At 45.5% G+C, this 23,069-nt stretch overlaps 1 protein-coding gene across 2 annotated transcripts; it reads right to left on the bottom strand.

Moving 5' to 3' along the window:
• Positions 1–7,058: 7,058 nt before the first annotated feature.
• On the bottom strand, positions 7,059–16,828 carry TGIF1 (TGFB induced factor homeobox 1). 2 transcript variants are annotated; one of them, XM_070778876.1, is made up of 3 exons: positions 16,655–16,828; positions 9,114–9,340; positions 7,059–8,134 (listed from the first exon to the last, which is right to left on the bottom strand). In XM_070778876.1, the coding sequence occupies exons 2-3, from the start codon at positions 9,294–9,296 to the stop codon at positions 7,559–7,561; spliced, it is 759 nt and encodes a 252-aa protein (XP_070634977.1). In that variant the 5' UTR covers positions 9,297–9,340; positions 16,655–16,828; the 3' UTR covers positions 7,059–7,558. The 2 variants fall into 2 exon arrangements, with proteins under 2 accessions (XP_070634977.1, XP_019842473.1); XM_019986914.2 differs by lacking the exon at positions 16,655–16,828 and adding an exon at positions 14,701–15,064.
• Positions 16,829–23,069: the final 6,241 nt, after the last annotated feature.

Raw genomic sequence — 23,069 nt, 5'->3', positions numbered from 1 at the left:
AATTGTGACCATCAACTTTAAGTTACTTCTTTTCATCGGCCACAGACATCCACTGAATATTTTGTTTTCAATCTCAGAATCAAACTCATCTCAGATGACAGTCTGTTTTTTCTCAGTGAGACCATTTAAAACTTGATCTCTGAACATTGCTTTTTACTCTCCGGCTGGGTTCCAGATATAAACTTTATTTTTTGGTTTGATCCAAATGCATGTTTACCTTCCTGCAGTGTTAGGTCTATCTGTAGTGTCCTGGTTATATATATTTTATGGGCTATACAATATGTATACCATAATGTATACAATATAGTATACAAAATATGTATACCATAGTATTAGCCCAAATGGAACTCTCATTGACTAAGTTGACCTGGGTGATAATTTTATAGTAAATTGTTTTTTGTTTTAACAACAACAAAAGGACACACAAATTTTTCTAGGTCTGGAAAAATAATAAACTGTCAGTTTCCAGTGTTCTACTTACAAAGAGAAATAATGGCTAAAGAATAGGGCAATGGTGCCCAAATTTGTCTAAGCATTAAGATCTTTAAAAAATTCCCAAACCCAAATCACAGTTGTTTTTAAACCTTTCTAGGTGTTTCCAATGTGCAGATAAATTTAAGAACTCTTAATTTAGAGTTTAAAAGTAACTAAAGGATCAGTTACTTTCAAAAGAAAGGAACTGCAGAGGGTAAGACGTGCAACTGTATACCTGGTTGCCTTAGGGCATACCTCACTCTTCAGAAGACTAAGGGTGGCAGAGACTGCAGCCTTATTGACCTGAGATGTCAAGGACAGAATTGGGGTTGGTGGAGCAGATGGAAAGTTAGGAGAGGAATCCTGGAAAGAAAGGAGCTGCAGAAGGAGCAAATCTCAAACGCTGAACCTAAACTCTGTCCAAATCCTCGGTCAGCTTGTGCAGGGAGATCCCAGCAAGTCCACTGAACGGCAGCAGCTGGAAGCTCAAAGAACTGATCAGAGATCTGAGCTACTATCTGCTACAGGGGAGAAAGGAGACTGCGGCTTCAGTCCAGCCAAATGAACTGGCTGCCAGAACAAAGATTAACATTCTTCATAGGAATGCAGCAGAATCCTTATTAAGTAGTATTTATCCTTAATAAGCAGTCCTTATTAATATGTCATCCATAATGTCTACCGTATAATAAAATGTCACCAGACAAGCAAAAGAGCATCAACATATGACTCCTACTGAGGCAAAATGGCATCAAATACTTTAACAAAGCTATAGTAAATATCTTATAAGGAAACATACTCCTAATTAATAAACTGATGGGGAATCTAGGCAGAGAAATAGCAATGATAAAAAAAGGACTAACTGGGAATTCTGCATGTGAAAAATAGAATAACATACTAAAATTCACTGGCTGGCCTTAACAGCACTTTAGAGACAGTAGAAGATTTAGTGAATTAAAAATTAATACAAACTATCCAATCTGAAAAATAAAGAGAAACAAGATTAAAGAAAAATAGAACCTAAGACAATAATGTAGTATAAATCTACTGGAGTTCTAGGAGAGAAGAGAAAAAAATTTTTGAAGAAATAATGGCCAGTATTTCCTAAATTTGGAAAAAACAAGATAAACTCATAGATTCAAGTTCAACAAGTCCAAACAGGATAATTACAATTATACCTTTTGTTGTTCAGTCATGTCCAACTCTTTGTAACTCCATGGACTGTAGCACACCAGGCTTCCCTGTCCTTCACTATCTCCTGGTGTTTGCTCAAACTCATGTGCATCAAGTTGGTGATGCTATCCAACCACCTCATTCTCTGTCACCCCCTTCTCCTCCTGCCCTCAATCTTTCCCAGCAGCAGGGTCTTTTCCAATTATACCTAGGCCCATCATCAGCTCAGTTCAGTGGTGTCCAACTCTTTGTGATCCCATGAACCGCAACACGCCAGGCCCCCCTGTCCATCACCAACTCCCAGAATTTACCCAAACTCATGACTTCACTTTCACTTTCCACTTTCATGCTTTGGAGAAGGAAATGGCAACCCACTCCAGTGTTCTTGCCTGGAGAATTCCATGGACGGAGAAGCCTGGTAGGCTGCAGTCCATGGGGTCGCACAGAGTTGGACACGACTGAAGTGACTCAGCAGCAGCAGCAGCAGCATGTCCGTTGAGTCGGTGATGCCATCCAACCATCTCATCCTCTGTCATCCCCTTCTCCTCCTGCCCTCAATCTTTCCCAGTATCAGGGTCTTTTCCAATGAGTCAGCTCTTCGCATCAGGTGGCCAAAGTATTGCAGTTTCAGCTTCAACATCAGTCGTTCCAATGAACACTCAGGACTGATGTCCTTTAGGATGGACTGATTGGATCTCCTTGCAGTCCAAGGGACTCTCAAGAGTCTTCTCCAACACCACAGTTCAAAAGCATCAATTCTTTGGTGCTCAGCTTTCCTTATAGTCCAACTCTCACATCCATATGTGACTATTGGAAAAACCATAGCCTTGACTAGACAGACTTTTACTGACAAAGTAATGTCTCTGCTTTTTAATATGCTGTCTAGGTTGGTCATAACTTTCCTTCCAAGGAGTAAGTGTCTTAATTTCATGGCTGCAGTCACCATCTGCAGTGATTTTGGAGCCCCAAAACATAAAGTCAGCCACTATTTCCACTGTTTCCCCATCTATTTGCCATGAAGTGATGGGACCAGATGCCATGATCTTAGTTTTCTGAATGTTGAGCTTTAAGCCAACTTTTTCACTCTCTTCTTTCACTTTCATCAAGAGGTTCTTTAGTTCTTCTTCACTTTCTGCCATAAGGGTGGTGTCATCTGCATGTCTGAGGTTATTGATATTTCTCCCGGCAATCTTGATTCCAGCTTGTGTTTCTTCCAGTCCAGCGTTTCTCATGATGTACTCTGCATAGAAGTTAAATAAGCAGGGTGACAATATACAGCCTTGACAAACTCCTTTTCCTATTTGGAACCAGTCTGTTGTTTCATGTCCAGTTCTAACTGTTGCTTCTTGACCTGCATACAGGTTTCTCAAGAGGCAGGTCAGGTGGTCTGGTATTCCCATCTTTCAGAATTTTCCACATCATAGCCAAACTACAGAAATGCAAAGATGAAAGAGCCAGAGAAAGACATTAGATACAAAAGAACAATGATATAAGTGAAAACTGATGTCTCTTTAAAAACCATGGAAACCAGACAATAAATGCCTTTCAAGTGATGTAAAAAACCACCCAGTGTTCTATCTTTAGTGAAACTATCCTTCGAAGAGTCATTTTCAATGAAAAAAAAAAAAAAGACCGATTAGTTACCAGGAGCCCTGCACAATTCTCGAGAAAATTCAAGCTGAAGAGAAATGACATTTGGACTCACAAGGAATGAAGAATATCAGAAATGGCTCAGATGTTTAGATGACACCACCCATATGGCAGAAAGCAAAGAAGTAAAGAGTCTCTTGATGAAAGTGAAAGAGGAGAGTGAAAAAGTTGGCTTAAAACTCAACATTCAGAAAACTAAGATCATGGCATCCGGTCCCATCACTTCATGGCAAATAGATGGGGAAACAGTGGAAACAGTGACAGACTTTATTTTGGGGGGCTCCAAAATCACTGCAGATGGTGACTGCAGCCATGAAATTAAAAGATGTTTGCTCCTTGAAAGAAAAGTTATGACCAACCTAGACAGCATATTAAAAAGCAGAGATATTACTTTACCAACAAAAGTCCATCTATTCAAAGCTATAGTTTTTCCAGTAGTCATGTATGGATGTGAGAGCTGGACTATAAAGAAAGTTGAGCGCCAAAGAACTGATGCTTTTGAACTGTGGTGTTGGAAAACTCTTGAGATTCCCTTGGACTGCAAGGAAATTCAATCAGTCCATCCTAAAGGAAATTAGTCCTGAATATTCATTGGAAGGACTGATGCTGAAGCTGCAACTTCAATACTTTGGCCACCTGATGTGAAGAACTGACTCATTTGAAAAGAACCTGATCCTAGGAAAGACTGAAGACAGGAGGAGAAGTGGACGACAGAGGTTGAGATGGTTGGATGACACAACCGACTCAATGGACATGAGTTTGAGTAAGCTCCTGGAGTTGGTGATGGACAGGGAGGCCTGGCGTGCTGCAGTCCATGGGGTCGGATACGACTGAGCGACTGAACTGAAATATTTTAAAAAATACTATATACAGGCATAGCTTGTTTTTATTGCACTTTGCTTCATTGTGCTTTGCAGATATATTTTTTATGTCAAGTCTATCAATGCCACAGCATTTGTTCATGTCTCTGTGCTACCTTTTGGTAATTCTCACAGTAGTTCAAATTATTTCATTTGTATCATATTTGTTATAGTGATCTGTAATCATTGATCTTTTTTACTCCTGCCTTTGGCTGCACCTCTGCAGCTTATGGGATTTTCATGCCCCAACCAGGGATCAAATCCATGCCCTTGGCAGCGAAAACAGAGTCCTAACCAGTGGACCACCAGGGAATTTCCTCAGTGATCTTTGATGTTATTAAATGTTATAAAATGATTATGAGTTGCTGAAAGCTGAGATGATGGTTAGTTACTTCTTAGCTAATAAAGTATTGTTAAATTAAGTTATATATATTTTTATTGGATTAATGATTCTATACACTTAATAGAATACAGTATAAACATAACTTCTATATGGATTGGGAAACCAAAAAATTTGTGTGACTCATTTTGTGCTATTCACGTCATTGTGGAGGTCTGGAACCAAACCCACAATATCTCTAAAGTATGACTGTATACATTCTCTTTTCTCTTATTTTTTGAAAAAAAAAAAAAAAACATAGTCCTGTTTCAAACAAAAATTATGACATACTATTGGATTTATCAGTTATAGCTAAAATATATATAAAAAACAACAAAAAAAGAAGAGAGTAAATGGAACTATACTGTTCCAAGTTTCTACATTTTGTATGCTGCTGCTGCTGCTAAGTCGCTTCAGTCGTGTCCGACTCTGTGCGACCCCATAGATGGCAGCCCAGCAGGCTCCCTCGTCCCTGGGATTCTCCAGGCAAGAACACTGGAGTGGGTTGCCATTTCCTTCTCCAATGCATGAAAGTGAAAAGTGAAAGTGAAGTCGCTCAGTCACGTCCGACTATTAGTGACCCCATGGACTGCAGCCTACCAGGCTCCTCTGTCCATGGGATTTTCCAGGCAAGAGTACTGGAGTGGGGTGCCATTGCCTTCTCCCATATTTTGTATAAGGTTGTGTAATATTAATTCTAAGTTGATTGTGATAAATCAAAGATGTATATTGTAATCCTGTAAGAACAACCATTAAAAACAATATAGTTTGAAAGAGAATAGGAAACTTACAACAAAATATGTAAAATATTCAACTAACCCCAAAAAAGGCAGGAAAAGAGGAACAGGGGGAGGGGAAAAAAAAAATCCAAATGGTAAACTCAACCCAAACATATCAATAATTATATTAAATATAAATCAACCAAACACACAAAGTAAAAGGCAGAGATTGTTAGGCTAAATTAAAAGACCCAAATACATTCTATTCTTAAAGAGATGAGCTTTAAACACAAATTAAAAATAAACGAGAAAAAATATACCAGATACTAAGCATAAAAATTATTTCTATTTGTCTCCAACTTGAATATTTTATTACATGTACTTATCCAGTTAATGTTTATTATATACCAGTTATTTATCCACCTGGATCTATTTGGGGTGATTTTTCTGTTTTTAATGTTTGGGTTTCATTTGACCCTTGACATTTATTTTTCTTCTAAATCATATGACTGCTTCCTCCTGCTCCCCCCACTGTATGATTAATGAAATGTCTTATCAAGGGAAGCCTTTCAGGATTTGCTGGCCTCCCTTATCCGCACTCAAAGAATTCCAGCCTTTGATCTAGCTATTAAAGCCAGTAATGATTCTTAATTGCCTGTGGTTTATTTCATTTTTGTTTACCTTGTTCCTTTTATATATTTTATTTTTGGTTTTGTCTATTTCTACAACTCTGAGGTGGGCCTAGGCCACGTCAGACTGACATGCCCTTCATTATTGCCTCCCTCTCAGACTAGAGCATCTGCCTTCTCCTCCCTTGTTTTTCTTTCAGCTCTTAATTGTCCTCATCAGTTTTTCTCTTCCACTTAGAAAAGAGTTTAGCTCTTTTTACTGTAGGGACCTTCTACACAGAATTTCAAAATTAGACAAACTTGAGTTTGCAAGAATTTTTCTACATTCTTTAAACAATACTGAAGCTCTAATGCTCCCTCAAACTTGGACAATTCATAGCTGGGGCAGGGCTGGAAAGAACATAACTATAATAACAAAGAAACTTCATACTAAGCATGACTACAAAGAATGGTTTTGTGGCATGTGACAAACCCGCTCAACCATGTAAGGGAAAGGAACACCACCAATCCCCTTCTAGCCATCCTGGCTTCATAAAGAATTGCCTATTCCAACAAACTCCACTTGTGTCGGCACCACTTTTCACAAACCATGACTTAGAAAAGAAACCTAATAAATTAACAATTATTTGGCAACCTAATAAACTGACAGAGTTGTGGGAGATACAACTCTGCTGTTTTAACCATTTTAGACAGTGCTTTGAAAAATGATTTTAAACGTAAAGGCCTTACCTAACTGGACCACTGAACAAAAATTATTTTAGAAGGTAACATGCCAGAGGCAATACTGAGAACTGCTTGGGTTTTTGTTTACTTCTGAAAACTTAGGCCGCAATCTGATGCTTCGAGACTTTCCTTTTCAACATGGGTCACAGCTTAAAATATGCAGTCTAGACCACCAAGGGATTTTTGGTTAGCTAAACACCGATGGAAATGATTCATTTCAATTTGTCATGCAGTTTTAAGTAAAGATTTAAGGGCCTGCTATGCCTCCTATCAAGAGTAAATATCACACATCCTGTTTATACAGACTGGCTTGTCCACAGTTGTTCAAAGAGTTAGTGACACCCCCCCCAACTCACACTCCACCCTACCCCCAACTTCCTGCTCACTGGGGTGCTATATTCCTACTCATTTTTAAGAAGTGCCTCCCTCAACAAAATACTCTGTATTACAGGAATTTTTAAAGAAAATACTTTATTATGTCATGAAAAAAATGCATCAATCAACTAGATTCATACTTGTTTGAAAAAACAATTGAAAATTTATTAATTAGACAGTATGTGGGCATCCTGTTCCACATGGGAATGAGAAGATGCTATAGGTTCTCTAAGTATTGCACAGTCTGAAAAAAACACCAACAAAAAAAAAGGGAAGGGAAGGGGGGGAAAAAAAAAATCACATGATCTTGGGAACCATCTCACATTATGAATAATCTACCAAGAAACATTAAAAAAAGAAAACCCTTTGTTTCTACAGTAGCTCTGAGTTTATAGTTCTTGGAATGACTGTATTCCACTGACAACATTTCAGTAACAGGAAGCTTCATTTTAGCAATCCCATGTGCAAATATTAATAAAAAAATATATAAAATAATGCAAATTCATCTTTTGCTATCATCCCAGCAATCATTAACATTTTTTTTTGAGAACTGTTTTGCTTGGGGAAAAAAAAGGGGGGTTAAGCCATAAGTTTTGCCTGAAGCTCCATCTCTGCAGCCTGTTTGAGTGCAACATCTACCAGAAGCTGAAAGCCACTGAAATCTTGGTTGAGGTCCGGTGGAGTAGGGGGAGGAGTGTTGAAAAGACCACTCTGTGTGTTTGCACTTGGTCCAGATTTACAGGAGTCCTCTGCATACATGAGGGAGGTGTCTGTAAAGCTGCTGTTGGCCATCTGCTGTATATCTGTGTTTTGTCCCACACCAACTGACTGGCAGAGAGAGAAAGGCACATCTTTTAACGCAGTCACGGTGGTATGACAGATCACTGATGGACGAGCCAAAATGGATCCTGGGGAGGACGGCTTAGGAGACAGTGGCCTCCCCAGGGCTGGGTTGGGCCCAGCTGTACAGGAGTGAAACGGGCTCTCCTCTAGAGCTGGCATGAGGTTCCTAATGCTCACTGCTGACTCCACAGAGCTGGCTTCAGTCATCTTGGCCCCACGGCGGGAAATTGTGAACCGATTTGGATCTTTGCCATCTTTTCTCAGCATGTCGGGGAGGAGCCTGCGCCGGGCGTTGATAAACCAGTTACAGACCTGAAATTGTACAGGGATGTTTTAGACATGTTAACACTCTGCCAACACGCCTGAGAACCTCCTTCTTCTTATTGCTGAATCACTCAGTAGTGTCCAGCTCTCTGCGACCCCATGGACTGTAGCCCACCAGGCTCCTCTGTCCGTGGAATTCTTCTGGAGTGGGTTGCCATTTCCTCCTCCAGGGATCAAACCCAAGTCACCTGCATTGGCAGGCGGATTATTTTACCCAGAACCTTCTTGGGGGATGCCTAACTGGTCTCTCTCTTTGCGTTAAAGAAGGCATGAAAAGGCTTATAGGAACCTATAAATTTATTTCAAGGTATTTTGAGCCCAGCCAAGAAAGGAGAGGTGCTTCCTGTCATAAACTACCTCCTTTTCTAATACAAATTCCCCTTTTGGCTTCTCATCATCCTTAAACCCTTTCAGCACCAAAAAAAAAAAAAAAAAGGTATACGTTCTCAAATGTCTGAAAATGATTTTAGAGAGGGAAGTTTACCTTTTAACTCTCCCCATATTAACCTATTATCTACTGCCCAGCATTGAAGTTAATCAACTACAGGAAAACCTTCCTGTATGAAAAGAGCCACTCCTCCCAGTTACTGATTTTTTTCCCAGTTCAAATGACTATGTCAACAGACAGGACATGAATTACCTCACTTAAGGCTGTCCTTGTTTAAATATCAAACCAGTTTCCTGGGCAATAGAGTAAGATTTAACCTCCTTTTTATGTTTGGTGCATAAAGGAAGGCTCTTTTAGGCGTTAAAGGAAATGCTGTTTGACAGATGACTGTCAAGTGTTTCTGTTTCTCTAGATAGCTAACAGTTATTAGCTGTTAGCACTATAAACTTTACAAGAAAAAGATATGCCTCCCCCCACTTTGAGGAGGCAGTTTATGACTTGCTATATAGGAATGCTGTAAAGTGATTCTGGGGCGGGGGGAGGGGGTACCCACCACCCCTGGGAATGCCTTCCCCTTACCTGTAGTGTAGATAAGTGTGTTTGCTGGGACAGTAACGCTTTTTCTTGCTCTGAGGGGTAGGCATTGTATCGGTGTTCATACAGCCAATCGCGGAGAATCTGAACGGATTCCTTGGGCAGGTTGCCCCTCCGCCTTCTCTTGCCTGAGCCAGCAGAAGAGGAGAGGTCCAGGGGACTGTCCATGCTGTCATCATCTTCAGTCTCACTGCCAGACGCGGCCACAACACCTAGGACAGGACAAAGGCCTGCTGTCAGCTGCTTCTATCAGCAGAGCACCTACTGCAAAGCTCACCTCTTTTAAACACTCAGCACAACCGCATTTTCTCAACTTCTGAGAGCCCAGGGAAGCACCGGTGTTTCTTTGTCCCGAACACCAGAGCTCGTCTGAAATCTGCAGGGTAATTCGACTCGCAGCATATTCCAGATCCCCAGCCCATGGTCAGATTCCCTTTTGTACCCACTTTCCTATAGGACTCAACGACTCACATTCCTTTTGAATGAAGCTCAGAAAAGTCTAATCCAGCAAACGAGACAAAGCTGCACCCAAGGCGAATAGCGTGCCACGTGTGAAACAGGAAAGGTGGCACAGCAGACGGGATGTGTCTGACAACCTCCTTGGTGAGGTCATTGCTAACTGGGAAAAACAAGTCAGCCAGTATCTTAATGCATGTTTCAAGCGCTGTTCTTCCTCCCTCTTCCACTGAAGGTTTTGAAATAAACTGGAAGATTTTTTCCCACTGATATAAGGAAGGAAAATTACACTTTTAACCCAGTTAGTATTTGAAAGATAAAATGCATGCCAGAATCTTCTGCCAGTTCCTTTTCCTTTTCACTGCTACTTCCTTTTATTCAAAACTCGACACCTACTTTTAATGGACAGCACTAGTCACTTTTTATTAAATACAAACAACCACTGATAAGTTTCATTGCATAAAAAGCTTTTTCTACTTTTAGTACTTATGTAAGGCCTCAAAAGAGACCTCAAAAGATGTCTAATACTGAGTAAATGTTTAAATTTCTATAAATTTCAACTGCCAGCCTAATCTGAACCTAGAATACTACATATCAATAAGCAGGATTTGGCTTTAAATCATTACATGACAAAGAAAACTTGAATATGCACCTACCACAGGAAACTCTTGTTTACAAGCACTTTAATCCTACCAGAAATTTTAAAAATTCACACACCATAGAGAATATTTAAATCACACATAGACTGGGTTCCACAAAAATTCAAATTTGGCCCTTTTAGACATTTAAAGATAACTTGGACTTTTTTTTTTCCTGGCCCTGCCTCGAGGCATATGGGATCTTAGTTCCCCGACCAGGGACAGAAGCTGAACCCCCTGCATTGCAAGCTTGGAGTCTTAACCAAGAGACTGCCCCAAATTTTGAACTTTAACTTTCCCCCTTTCAAAACTATAAAAGGCTACTCTGACTAAAGAAATGAAATCTTGTTTTTAAAGCATACTACAGTATGCTCTAAAAACCAGTATTTCTATGTAAAAGAAATTAAAGTAGCATGAAATGTAAAAAATTCTCATTAACATTGTTGACAGAACCTCAAGTAGTTTACTTGGTAGGAAATAAAAACAGAATATTCCTCAGAGTGATAAACCATTCAATGGCTTTTAAAGGAACTTTCCCCAAAACCCTTCCTTTCAAAGCATTTGATGGATGAGAGAGCCCACCAGTTAACTGAATCTAACTCTACTTGCTGACACATTTTCAGTTTTGGACGGCAGGGGGCAGAAGGTGCCGGAGGGAGTATCCGCAGAAAACGCAGAAACTTCAAAAGACAAAAGTAAAGCAAGTTCTAACAAAAGAGGAGGATGATCTTGCAAATTCACTTCAGCTCAAGACTTCATGAACCTACAGCCATCAGTAAAAGGCCCCGGAATCCTAAATTTTAACCGCTGCCACGTATCTGATGTCTTTCCCCAGAAGACTTCAATAAACTGCTTAAAAAAAAAAAGTTTCAAAAAAGGGAGACACATTTAAAACTGAAAGTGCTTTCACTGTTGAGCAGATGAAAACCTTTTAAAACCCATGTTAAAATTTGGGTGAAGAAGTATTGACCAAGAAATCCTTAAGAAATTATAAATATTCCTGCTTTACAACTGCTCTGATTAAAAAAAAAAATCTTAACTTTTAAAAATCGTATCAAATAACTGAATGACTAACACTAATTTGAATAAAGCAATTTATTTAAACTTATCAAAAAATCTGAAAAGCCAGATCTTCTTCCTAAGGCTATTACTACCCCCCAACCCACAGGCCACCCCCCTCAACTTTTTAACTTCTTAAAAACAGTGTGAAAATCTGCACACTGAACAGTGAATTCCCAACTGTAAACTGATAATCACAAGTAGTTTGAAACAAACAAAAAACCCCTAAAGTGTATCCTTTGATCTGCTTACTTGGTTTGACAAGAAGCCGCCACTCTCAAAACAGGCGAGTGACAGAAGGTAGATACCAGTTAAGCAATACCAAACTGCAGTGACTTTACTGTGCTCTCAGTTCACTCAAATCAATGAGTGCCAGGCCTCCGGACGTCTTAACAAAGCTGAAGGAACAGGAAGTTAAGACTTCAGTCCCTCGGCTGCCCCAGCTGGTATTTCACTACAGCAAACCACGTTTGCTGCTGTCAGGGCTGTTTCCATTAAAACTCTCCCTCCGGATTGTGGCTCAACTTGGAAAAACAAAAAGACTTTTCCACGTTACTCATTTCCTATTGTAAAAGAGCTTTTGAACGCTTTCCCGGTTACGACTTGTTTCCAAACGTCTTGCTCTGCTCATGCTTTAAAAAATGTGGCGATGAGGGGGTGGGGGGACCTGGGCGGGAAGCGGGGATCACAAGCCTCTTACTCCATCCACATACAAGGAAATGTTGTTTAGAAAGCCACAAGATGGCCTATGGATCCCACAACCCTAAAAAGCACTCCCCCCGCCCCTCCCCCCGAATAGGAACAGAGAGAGCGGCAGAGCACGGGGAAGGGTCAGAGATAGTGGTTGTGAATTTGGACTTAAAAAAAAAAAATCTGGAAGAGGCTAGAAAGGGATCTCGGAATAAGAATAACCAGAGGGATCTTATAAGTGTACTATTAGGCAAAAGCAAACCTAACAAGTTTCCGGATCTTAACATCTCGGGAGAAGCGACAGGAACCCTACTTAACATCCCGGACACCAGATCCAAGGAGCCCATCCCGTCAGGAGCCGGGAGCAAAGACACTTAGGGGATTTTCCTCAACGAGTCTTCTGCTCGTTTGAAAATCACTTGGGGAGATCTTTTTGGCATCCTCAGTTTTCTAAGGAGGGACACTATTATCACTAACCAGTCTTAACCAACCCCCCGGCTCCACGATTGACTTTTTTTAAAGTGCTTTTATTTTCAACAAAACTTGAAAAGAGTTTCACAGACTTTTCGTAAGACAGACAATAGTCGGACTCGGCGAACCCGGCGGGGCCAGGTCTCTTCCGGAGCCCCAGCGGAGGCCGCTGGGCGCGGGGCCCCCAGGTGGCCGGAGGCCGGGGCGGGGGCAGGCAGGGCGGAACGAGCCGAGGGAGGAGCCTAGCCCCCGCCGGCCCGCAGGCTTTTGTTCCGCCAGTTCAGCGGCCCCCGCCGGAGTCGCCCCTCTGAGCTCACGAGCGAGAGAGCTCGCCCAGGCCTAGGAGTTTCAGATTACAAGAAGAAACTAGAAACCGGGCCGTGAATCTCAACGTCCGGAGGGGCCTGCCCACCCGCGGAGGATTTGCCAGAAAAACCTAAAAAGGGAAAGAAAGCCGGGCCACCTCGGCAGCCTCTGCAGCCCCCGCACGGGCTCTGAACCAGTCGGCGAAGTTTCCCCTCCAACACGTCACCTTCCATTGTTTCCATGAGTCGGCGCGCGGCGACAGGACCGCGCGCCCCGGGGCAGCGCTCCCCGGAGATTCCCCAGGGACCGGCGGGTTCCTGCTGGGCCCCGGCTGAGGGAGGGGGGCTTCGAGGGAAGCGGAACGGGAGGCACGGTGGGGAGGGGATGCCCCAGAGCCCGGGGGTAGCCGGGAGGATCATCACTGCCGCCCCCGCCAGAACCGAACAATGGGGCAAGGCAACCCCTGCTCTCGCACCCCTAGGGGGACCCATCAGAAACACACTTTCCCCCAACTTATCCCCGGCAGTTCACCACGAGGGAGGGAACGCCTCCCTCCCGGGGACGGTCTGAACCTGTCAGTCCTCTCTGAACTGACACGATACCGACGCCCCCGACGCCCCCTGTGCGCGTTTTCTCGCCCAGTCCAGTTAAACATCCAAATTTCTGATCCCCCCAGGTCCCTGGCGAGGGGACGCGGGGAGTTGGTACAACCTCAACTACCAATGCCCCCCACCTCCGCGGGGAACGTTGAGTTTGACTCCCGCCCGCATAGCGAGATGTGCGGGGCTCCGCGTGTTTGAGTCACCGGCCCGGAGTCAATCGAACGTAAGTCCAAAGTGAAAACGTGGCCGAGGACACACGGTTTCGGTCCGGGGCTGCCCGGCTCTAACTTGAGTCTGAACCGTATTCGCCGGACAAGTCTGGAAGAACGTGGAGCAGGAGCCAGTCTGGGCATGCGCAGCACAACCCCCGCCACCCCCTGCGCTGGCTTCCCCCGGCGATTAACTTCTGTTTTGAACCACTCGACATAAATCACAACAGAAAAGCCAACTCCGGCCCACGACGGAACGTTCGGGGTGCCTCCCTGCCCGGGACTCAAAAGTTAACTTCAAAAGGGAGTTAACATTCTTTGACCTTTCGTGGTGGTGGTGGTTTTTTTTTTTTTTTTTTTCTCTCTTTCTTTCTGTGTATTTTGTTTTTAAAACCAGACTGACGGCAAGTTTCAGTTGTAAAGCTTCCAGAAGGCCTGGTGGAAACAATGACAGGCTCGCTCTTTGCATGTCACACTTGGACTCGTTCTCACTGCACGCCTTCAGTCCTAACTCTTCCTCTTGCCCCAGATTCATCGTGGGAAAACTTTTGTGAGGCTAGGAATTCTGGAAAATATAACTTTCCAAAGGGACCGACCCCCGGGGGCGATCTGGGGTCCAGAGTCGCGTTCCTCCGAGGGTGAAAACGCCCCATCCCGGGAGAAGTCGTGCCCGGACTCCGCCGGGAGCGAGTGGGGAGCCCCGGAGCCCAACTTTCAGACAAAGCGCCACAACCCCGCGGACCGGGCCACCCCGGGTCCCGACGGAGGAAAGCGGGACGGGGGTATCCCCCGACTCGGGACCCCACTCCCCCGCCCGCGAGAAGCCACGCGGCGGCTCGGCGGAGCGTGGGGTGTCGGTTTGGAGACAATGAAACTTGGAGGCGCACAAACAAGGCGCGGAGCGTGCTTCTTGACAACGTGCCAGCAGCGTGGAAAGGCCCGTCTCCCCACAACAGCCCCTCGTGTTGTGTCTGGAAGGAAAACAGCAACGGCCGTTCCAGACGCAGCTTCCACAAAGAGGACGGCCGCGGCTCAGGCCTGCGAGCCCCCCGGGGCGGAAAAGTCCGAGTCACCCGCGCCGCCCGGCGAGCACGTTGCCCCGGGACCCGCGCCCAGGGCGCGCGCCGCCCGCAAGCCTTACCTTTCTTGCTTTTCATTCTGGAGCTCCCCGGCCAGTGCCAGGCTACAGCGAGGGTCTCGAGGGACCAGGAACGGGGACGGAGGGGCCGAGCGGTCGTCCTCCTTCCCGGCCGACTCTCCCGTAACTTGGAGGACGCGCTCCAGCCGTTATTGCTAAACACGGCGGCGCTCGAATCCCAGGCGCCCGCTCCTCGGGCGGAATTCAAGTGACACTCGGGCTTCCTCCCGCCGGGATCTTCTGGCAGCGGGCCGGGGACGCTCCCTCGCCCAACTCGCTCCCCTCCCCACTCCGTTCCTTTGTTCGCGGCTCCTGCTCGGCGCACCTCGGCGCTGTCAGAGTGAGCGAGGCAAGGAGGGAAGGTACCGGAGGTCCTGCCTCCGCCCCCAGCCGCCCGCCCCGTCCCCCGCCCGCCCCACCGCTCCTCCGCCCCTCCCCCGCACCTTCCAACAGCCTAGGACCGCTCTGAGCGCCCGGGCCGCGCCGCTTCACCCCGCGCCCCCGGGGCGGCTGTCACCGGTCCCTCATGGGGACGGCCGGGCTCAGGAACGCGATCCCTTATCCCCGCCGCGCGTCCGCCGCCCGCATCCCCGGCTTGGCGGCGGCGACACCAGCCAAGCGCCCTGAGTTGCTCCCTTGGGCCTTTCTTCCAGGGTCTGGCGAGGGTGCGTTTGGTTAGGAAATTGCAACAGATGGGGGGGAAAAAATGCCGTTCCCTCCTCCACCCCAGGGAAGAAAAAGCCTTCCCTTTCGATTTTGACAGCTGCCCCAACTCCACCGGCCCAACTCAGGCCGCAGGAGTACACAGCCGCTGCTGATTCAAGGGGCGGGGCTGCGCAGGAAAAGTATTCGGGAAAAGAACCAACTTCTTCCAGGACGCGCTGCTGCCATTGACACGCGCGGGCGCGGAGCGACGCACTGTTCTTCTCCCGGGGCTCTTCCTCCCAAAGCAACAGTGGGGGGCGGGCGGGGCGATGGGGGGAGGATGAGACCCAGACACCCTAGGCGAAAGTCTGTTGCCCCCGGCTAAAGCTGCGAGTTCCGGACTGGATTGCAAAGCAGTTTCGAAATCTGACATGTTGCGGACAGACACTTGTCATGCTCACATGCTCTTTAAAAGTCGGTGCCTGGAGATGGCCCGGACGCGCGCCCACCCCGCCTGAGACTCGGCCTGACACCCCATCCCCGGACCCCCTCGTCTGTTTCGGTAAACGGTCTACTCAGGACTGAACATCCTGCTAGGGGACCCCTTTTCCCCCACCACCCCCACGCCCCGGTATTTCAAACAGAAACTATTAAGTAAACACATGTTCCTGTTGGTTTATTTTGGTTGAGAGTTAGGCGGGCTCCAGCGGGAGTTCCTGGATGAAATTACCCATTTTAAAAGTCCAGATGCTTTAGGCTGATTTCAAGAAATGCAGCCCCCTCCCCGCCCTCTCCTCTGGGTGTAGTTTTTGCGTGTCTGTCCCGTTGTTTTGAAGTCAACGAACTGTCACATGCCACACTAAGACTTTCCCCATCATTAAAAAAAAAAAAAGTAAATAAGCCCGGTAGAGACGTCAGCGCCCGAGTCTGCCACCAGCTTGTGCTCTGCACTGTCTTTGTTTTGTAACCTCGATGAAGAACCGGCAGAAGTTCTGTGGAAATAAGGTTCAACCCAAGAAGAAATAAGGCGGCCAAACCATGACTGACTAAAACTTTGGAGCCTCTGTTGTCGCATTACACTGAAAATTAAAACCAGCCTCCCACGCACTCACCCTCCCAAAACAAGGCACCCACCCACTCCACCCCACCCCCCGAGTGGCTTAAGGCCAGAGTTTACAAAGCTTGCGTGTTGTTTTTTTTCTTCCAATTACAGGACTGAAGATGAATAAACAAGGAGAACAGCGTCACTCTAAAAAGGCGGCAACCTTTCGATTCCCCTCCCTCCCCCAGCGGTGTGCCGACGGCTCCACACCTAAGTGAACACGCGTCTGAAACGGCCGAGCGGGGAACCGAGGCCTGGGGGGAAACCACCAACCCGGAGGCTCCCCTGCCCCTTGCGGGTTCTTCCCTGCCCGGCTGGAGACGAATCAGCGGCTGCGCCCACGCGCAGCACCGACGCGGGGCGGGTAGGGGGCCGCCGGGTCCGGGTCCGGGGCGCTCCAGGCGTTTGAAGGACGGCCGGTCGCCGGGATTGGCGGCTCGCGGCCGTTGGGGACGGGGAGCTGGGCGGGGAGGGGGGGGGGGAGGGGGAGGGGCGCGGGAGGAGGAGCCGGGCGCCTACGCTGCGCCGCCGCCGCCTGAGTGGCAGGAGCCGGGCCGTTACTGCGGAGACGCTTTGTTTGCTGACTTCGAAAGCCGTTCCGACTGCCTCGGCCGCTTTCGAAGCGGCTCCACGAAACACTCTGCCTCCGGGTGGGCCTCGCCCTCCCCCGGCCGCCGGCCTCGGCGCGCACCCGAAACATCTCCTCCTTCCGCGTGCCTCCGCTCGGCCACGCGGGGGCTCTCCTTCTGTGCACAAAGGTGTCCTTTTCTCCGGCCAAGTCAGCTTAGCTCCTGACGGCGATTCGCAGGCAACCGAGATGGGAACGGAGTTCACAGCTAGAAAACCAACTTTGCAGGGGAAGTGGGGAGCGGCGCAGAGGATTAACAGTCTCTTTGAAACTGCGAGGAGGAGGAAAAAGTCAAATTTTCCTCTCTCGCTGTAAGTACGGCTTGATCCGGGCAATGCTCACCTTTTTCCTCGAGCGAATCACATCGAAGCAGTCACTAAAGCTGGCAAGATGCCCCTGAGAGGAACCCGGGGACCCTTCTGGGTGATACACGGCACAAACACCCCCGCCCGCCCCCCCACACCAGAGCCTGTCCCAAACTTGTCTTTAGATTTGAAATTTTGGGGCATTCTGGAAGAAAGTGCCTGGAGTCTGCGTGACACAGGCCAAGAAGACAGCCCCACAAAGTGGGCTTGAGGAACCAGCAATTGCTTAGGATAGTTTTGTTTATTTGCTTCTCTCAAGGTGGAAAAACAAGTTTCAGTTCTGGCTCTGTGAGTCCCTTCACGTACCCGGCAGGGCTGATCCAGTGACTTTTAAAGACTCTTTCCCCTGTTTGGGGGGAAAAATGTGGATTCACATTGACTACATATTATTTGCTGACTTCATGTGAATATTAATTATATTGGAAAGCTGCCTGAGTGAAGAAAGAGGAGATACTTGATGACGTTTTACACCATTATTTTTTTCCCCCTCCAAGCACACACAGGTCCATGTGGTGTCTTATCTTCCCAGGCTGCCTCAAGGCCAAGAAAAGACATAGACTTCAGTTACTTTTCACAGCTGCAAACTCTTCAAAGGCAAAAACTCAAAAATGAAACTTGGAAAGGCAAATAAGCCAGGGAAGTGTATCAATACATTCTGTGTTATTATTTTGATACTTGGTCCATCAAGTGATTGGATAATAAAGCCTGATTCCACCCAGCACTGTCTTTGGAGGAAGGATGACTCACAGTCACTGGATCCCTTTTGAGTCTCCTCACTAGAGGACAGATTTTTTTTTTTTTTTGAATAAAATACGCAGACTGCTGGGCTCCACATAAGGGTTCTATAATCATCTCTTCACATCTCAGGTCAGAGGGTCTTGGGCTGCTCAAGGAGAAGCCACCCATTGTCTTTTCAAGGACCCACAACCCATCAGTGTGGTGATTCTATCAGCCTTATCAGGATAACTCTCCTCCCCTCGGTTACCTGAATAGTTAACTTGTGCTACTACTTCTGTTAGTAATCACTTTTCTCCAAGCCTGCATTCCTCTTCCCAGCCCCGCTTTTTACCTCTGCAGCCACAGGCCTTTTTTTTTTTTTTTTTTTTTTTACCTAGAGGGGATTTGAACTCATCAGGACAAAGAAAAAAAGATCATTGTTGAGCACAGCCTTTAACCTCTCTACTCTCTTTTTTTTTACTTTTTTTCTTTTTTCTTTTTAACCTCTCTATTCTCAACATCGTGTTTCTATATTGTGCCTTCAGTTCAGTTCAGCTGCTCAGTCCTGTCCAACTCTGTGACCCCATCGCTTCTCTGCCCTTTTGGCTAAGACCAAGTGTAGTATTGTGCTTTACAGTTTAAGAAACACTTAATTTAAATGACCTCATTTAATTCTCATTTAATAAGGTAGATAATTATGATTTTTTCCCTAAAGTCAAGATAGCACATCCAAACATAACAAAGCTAAAAGGTATAAAACCAAGTACGGAGAAGGCAATGGCACCCTACTTCAGTACTCTTGCCTGGAGAATCCCATGGATGGAGGAGCCTGGTGGGCTGCAGTCATGGGGTCGCTGAGAGTCGGACAGGACTGAGCGACTTCACTTTCACTTTTCACTTTCATGCATTGGAGAAGGAAATGGCAACCCACTCCAGTGTTCTTGCCTGGAGAATCCCAGGGACGGAGGAGCCTGTTGGGCTGCCGTCTCTGGGGTCGCAGAGAGTCAGACACGACTGAAGCGACTTAGCAGCAGCAGCAGCAACTGGACATAAATTGTTGTTTAATTGCTAAGTGGTGTCCAACCCCACAGACTGTGGCCCACCTGGCTTCTCTGACCATGGGATTTTCCAGGCAAGAATACTGGAGTGGGTTGCCATTTCCTTCTCTCCTGGGGATCTTCCCAACCCAGGGATCGAACCACTGTCTCCTGCATTACAGGTAGATACTTGATCACTCAGTCACCAGGAAAGCCCGGACTTTAAGCCAAGTGTTCTCAGGCATGTCTGGTGGAAGGTCTGGTGGATAAAGAAGGCAGTACAGGGCAGAAACTGACCACAGATTATGATACAAGAGCCATCTGAACACATGGAGGCTACTTTAAAACCTGCCTCTTCTCTGAAATCTATGTGGAGTTTTACCAGAAGCTCCCTTCCAATCTACCTGCATTTTGTCCTTTTTTTAAAACCACTCATTTTTTCTTTACAAAAAGAGAAGGAGCTTGTTTTCAAAACTACAAACAGGAAAAGTATACAAAGTGAAATAGGAAAGACCTCTTAATTGACTATTTCACTCTCCATATGCGCATATGTATACTACATACAAATGTAAGGGGTTTTTCATTGTTATTAGTTGTTTTCAAGTCCACTCTGCCTGGGATGGCCGCAGAGGACTGGCTGCATATCTGACATTTCTCACCAAAGGGTGGCCTGTATGCGAGGTAAGTCGCTTCAGTCCTATCCATCTCTTTACAACTTTATGGACTCCTCTGTCCCACCATGTCCCACCTATGTCCCACCTCTGTCCATGGGGATTCTCCAAGTGGGTTGCCATGCTCAGGGAATCTTCCCCACTCATCTCTAGGTCTGCTGCATTGACAGGCAGATTCTTTACCACTAATGCCACCTGGGAAGCCCAAAGTTTGGCCTAAATATCACCTTCTCAGAGGAGTCTTCTGTAACCACTTCACCTAAATTTAGCTACCCTTGCTGCCACCATCTAGCTCAGTAGTTCTCAACTGCTGTTTAGGGCTGGATAACTCTTGGTTGTAGGGGGCTTCCCTGGCAGTTAAGGTCCGTAGAGGCCAAACTGTGATTTTTTCCAGTAGTCATGTGTAGATGTGAGAGTTAAAGAAGGCTGAGTACCAAAGAATTGATGCTTTTGAACTGTGGTGCTGGAGAAGACTTTTAAGAGTCTCCTGGACTGTGAGGAGATCAAACCAGTCAATCCTAAAGAAAATCAATCCTGAATAATCATTGGAAGGACTGATGCTGAAGCTGAAGTCCAATATTTTGCCACCTGATGCGAAAAGCCAACTCATTGGAAAAGACCCTGATGCTGTGAAAGACTGAAGGCAGGAGGAGAAGGGAGTGACAGGATGAGGTGGTTGGATGGCATCACTGACTCAAGGGACATGAATTTGAGCAAACTCCTAGAGATGGTGAAGGACAGGGAAGCTTGGTGTGCTGCAGTCCATGGGGTTGCAAAGAGGCGGACACAACTTAGCAACTGAACAACAACAAAAACTCTTGGTTGTAGGGGGCTTCCCTGGTGGCTAACCAATCCGGCTGATAACACCTTCCCCCTAGCTTGTGACAAAAAAACAACAAAACTCCAGACATTCCCAATGTCCTCCAGAGGGGACAGAAATTGGGGTGGGCAGGAAGACCCCTGGTTGAGAACCACAGCTCCAACTCAACCCTTTCTTTTTTCCACGACATGACAATTTTAATTATTTTGCTTATTTGACTGTTAATGTGCTTGTCCTTTGACACCCCCCCACCCACCCCCAGACTCTCCCTGGTAGCTCAGATGGTAAAGCAGCTGCCTGTAATGCAGGACACTCAGGTTCAATCCCTGGGTCAGGAAGATCCCTGGAAAAGAGAATGGCAATCCACTCCAGTGGATTCTCTGTCCTGGAGAATCCCATGGATAGACCATGGGGTCGCAAAGAGTCGGACATGACTGAGTGACTAGCACTTTCTTCTTTCACTTTTCCCCTACTAAAATGTGTGCGAATTACTAAATCCTCATGCACTTGGTACAGGGCCTCACACATCATAGGGACCCAATAAATATTTATCAAACAAAATGATGCATGAAAATGAGATGGTAAGAATCATTAATAAGAATACAATCTGTTATTGTAAATAGCATGCCAGGCAGTGTTAAATATTTCACATATTTTATCTTTATCCCTGACAACATCCTAAAAAGCATGCCTTATTATCATCCCTAGCTGCCAGGTGAAGAAGGGCAGGTCAGTCATTCGTCCCCTCCATCCCCACCCCGTTCTGACCCCTGGTCCCTCATCCAAACAATAATGATATTCTGCAATTTTCTTTTTTCACTTATGTAACAGTTTCTTTAGTGCTAAGCATTAAAAGGATCTAGTGTCTAGTTTGTACCTAAGCACTAAGAGATAGTCCAATTATGTTTAAAATATTTAACAACTGATAGAGCATAGACACTAACCAATCCCAAGAGTTCCTTCAGATTGTAAACTGAACCAGAATGCCTGAGCAGGATGTCAGTTTATATGCAGATTTTCAGGGGCTTGCAAGAGTATATTTGTAGGCCTCCCTAGCTGAGTCAAGGGTCTGTGCATTCAGCATTTTCACAGATGTTGCCAAACTGCCCACCCAATCTTCTTAGGTATTTGAAAACCTCTTTAAACCCTAACTAACACTGCATATTACCAATCAATTTCAAAGGGCTTCCCTGGCAGCCCAGTGGTTGAGGCTCTACCCTGCCAACCCAGGGAACTAAGATCACCCCCCACATGCGGTGCAGCAGTCGAAAGATAAATAAATGAATTTCCTATTTGCCAATCTCTTAGGCAAATAAATGACAGCTTTTTTTTAAGGTTCACATGTCTTGGTTTGAGAGGGTAAGCACGTTTTTGTGTATTTATTTATTCTATTCACTTATTTGTAACTTTTGTCAAGTTTTCTATTCTGTTGGGTTTTTATCTTCTCTTCCTCTTTTTTTTTGCCAGTACTGCTGATGGGGATCTTAGCTCTCTGACCAGGGCTTGAAGTGGGACCCTCATCAGTGAAATCGTGAAGTCCTGACCACTGGACCACCAGGGAATTCCCTTTCTTCTCTTTTTAAAATTGTAAGAACCAACCTGTTTTTGTATAAGCCTAAAAGCATTTGACAGAGAACTAAAGGAACGGGGTTAGATGGACAAATAGTGAGTACAGGGGGGGAGATGTCTCCCGATTAAAAAAAGAAAAAAATACATACATATTGTTTAGAATAAGTACCAAATTTATGAGGTAAAAGTAAGACCTTCAGAATACCCTACCTGTTAACTTAGTCCCTTTCTCCTCTTTCCATCAAAGGGTTAATCCACTCACACGTTTCCATTTATCACCATTACCTCTTCTGAAAGCTATAGAGGACCTATAACAGCAATAAAATGATGAAATATCTAGGAATAAAATTAACAAGAAATAACTGCAAGTTTTATGAAGAAAACTTTAAAACCCTACTGAGGGACATAAAGGAAGACTTAAGTAAAATAAAAGACGTAATTTATCCCTTCCAGCAAGAGTCAATAACAAAAGCATAAAGATGTTTATCTTCCCTGAACTGGTCTTTAAATTAAAAGCAATTTACATTAAAATACCAACAGGATTTTTTTTTCTTTACTTGCTACACTTCATCAAAATTAAGCATCTGGAGAAAGCCAGGGAAATTCTGAAAGACAAGTTAGGGATAGGAGGAGGGCAGCAGAAGCCCCTTCAAATATTAAAGTGTATTTTGAAGTTAATAATGAGATTAAACAGTGAGGACACAACAATGCGACAGTTTAGACTATGATATGGACATTTCAATTTTGGTAAAGGTGACTTTTCAGATCAGAGATAAAGTGAATTGGGACAGTGAACTACTTTTCCTTAAAAATCAAAC

This window comes from Bos indicus, chromosome 24 (assembly GCF_029378745.1).
Source record: "Bos indicus isolate NIAB-ARS_2022 breed Sahiwal x Tharparkar chromosome 24, NIAB-ARS_B.indTharparkar_mat_pri_1.0, whole genome shotgun sequence".
NCBI lineage: Eukaryota > Metazoa > Chordata > Mammalia > Artiodactyla > Bovidae > Bos > Bos indicus.
The sequence above is the reverse complement of the archived record's forward strand: the minus strand, read 5'-3'. Positions and strand labels throughout refer to the sequence as shown.

Excerpts from the sequence above, each read along its gene's own strand:
- TGIF1 (XM_019986914.2), bottom strand. Across the intron at positions 8,135-9,113 it reads CACACTTATCTACACTACAG|GTCTGTAACTGGTTTATCAA; the intron begins GTAAGGGGAAGG and ends GTACAATTTCAG.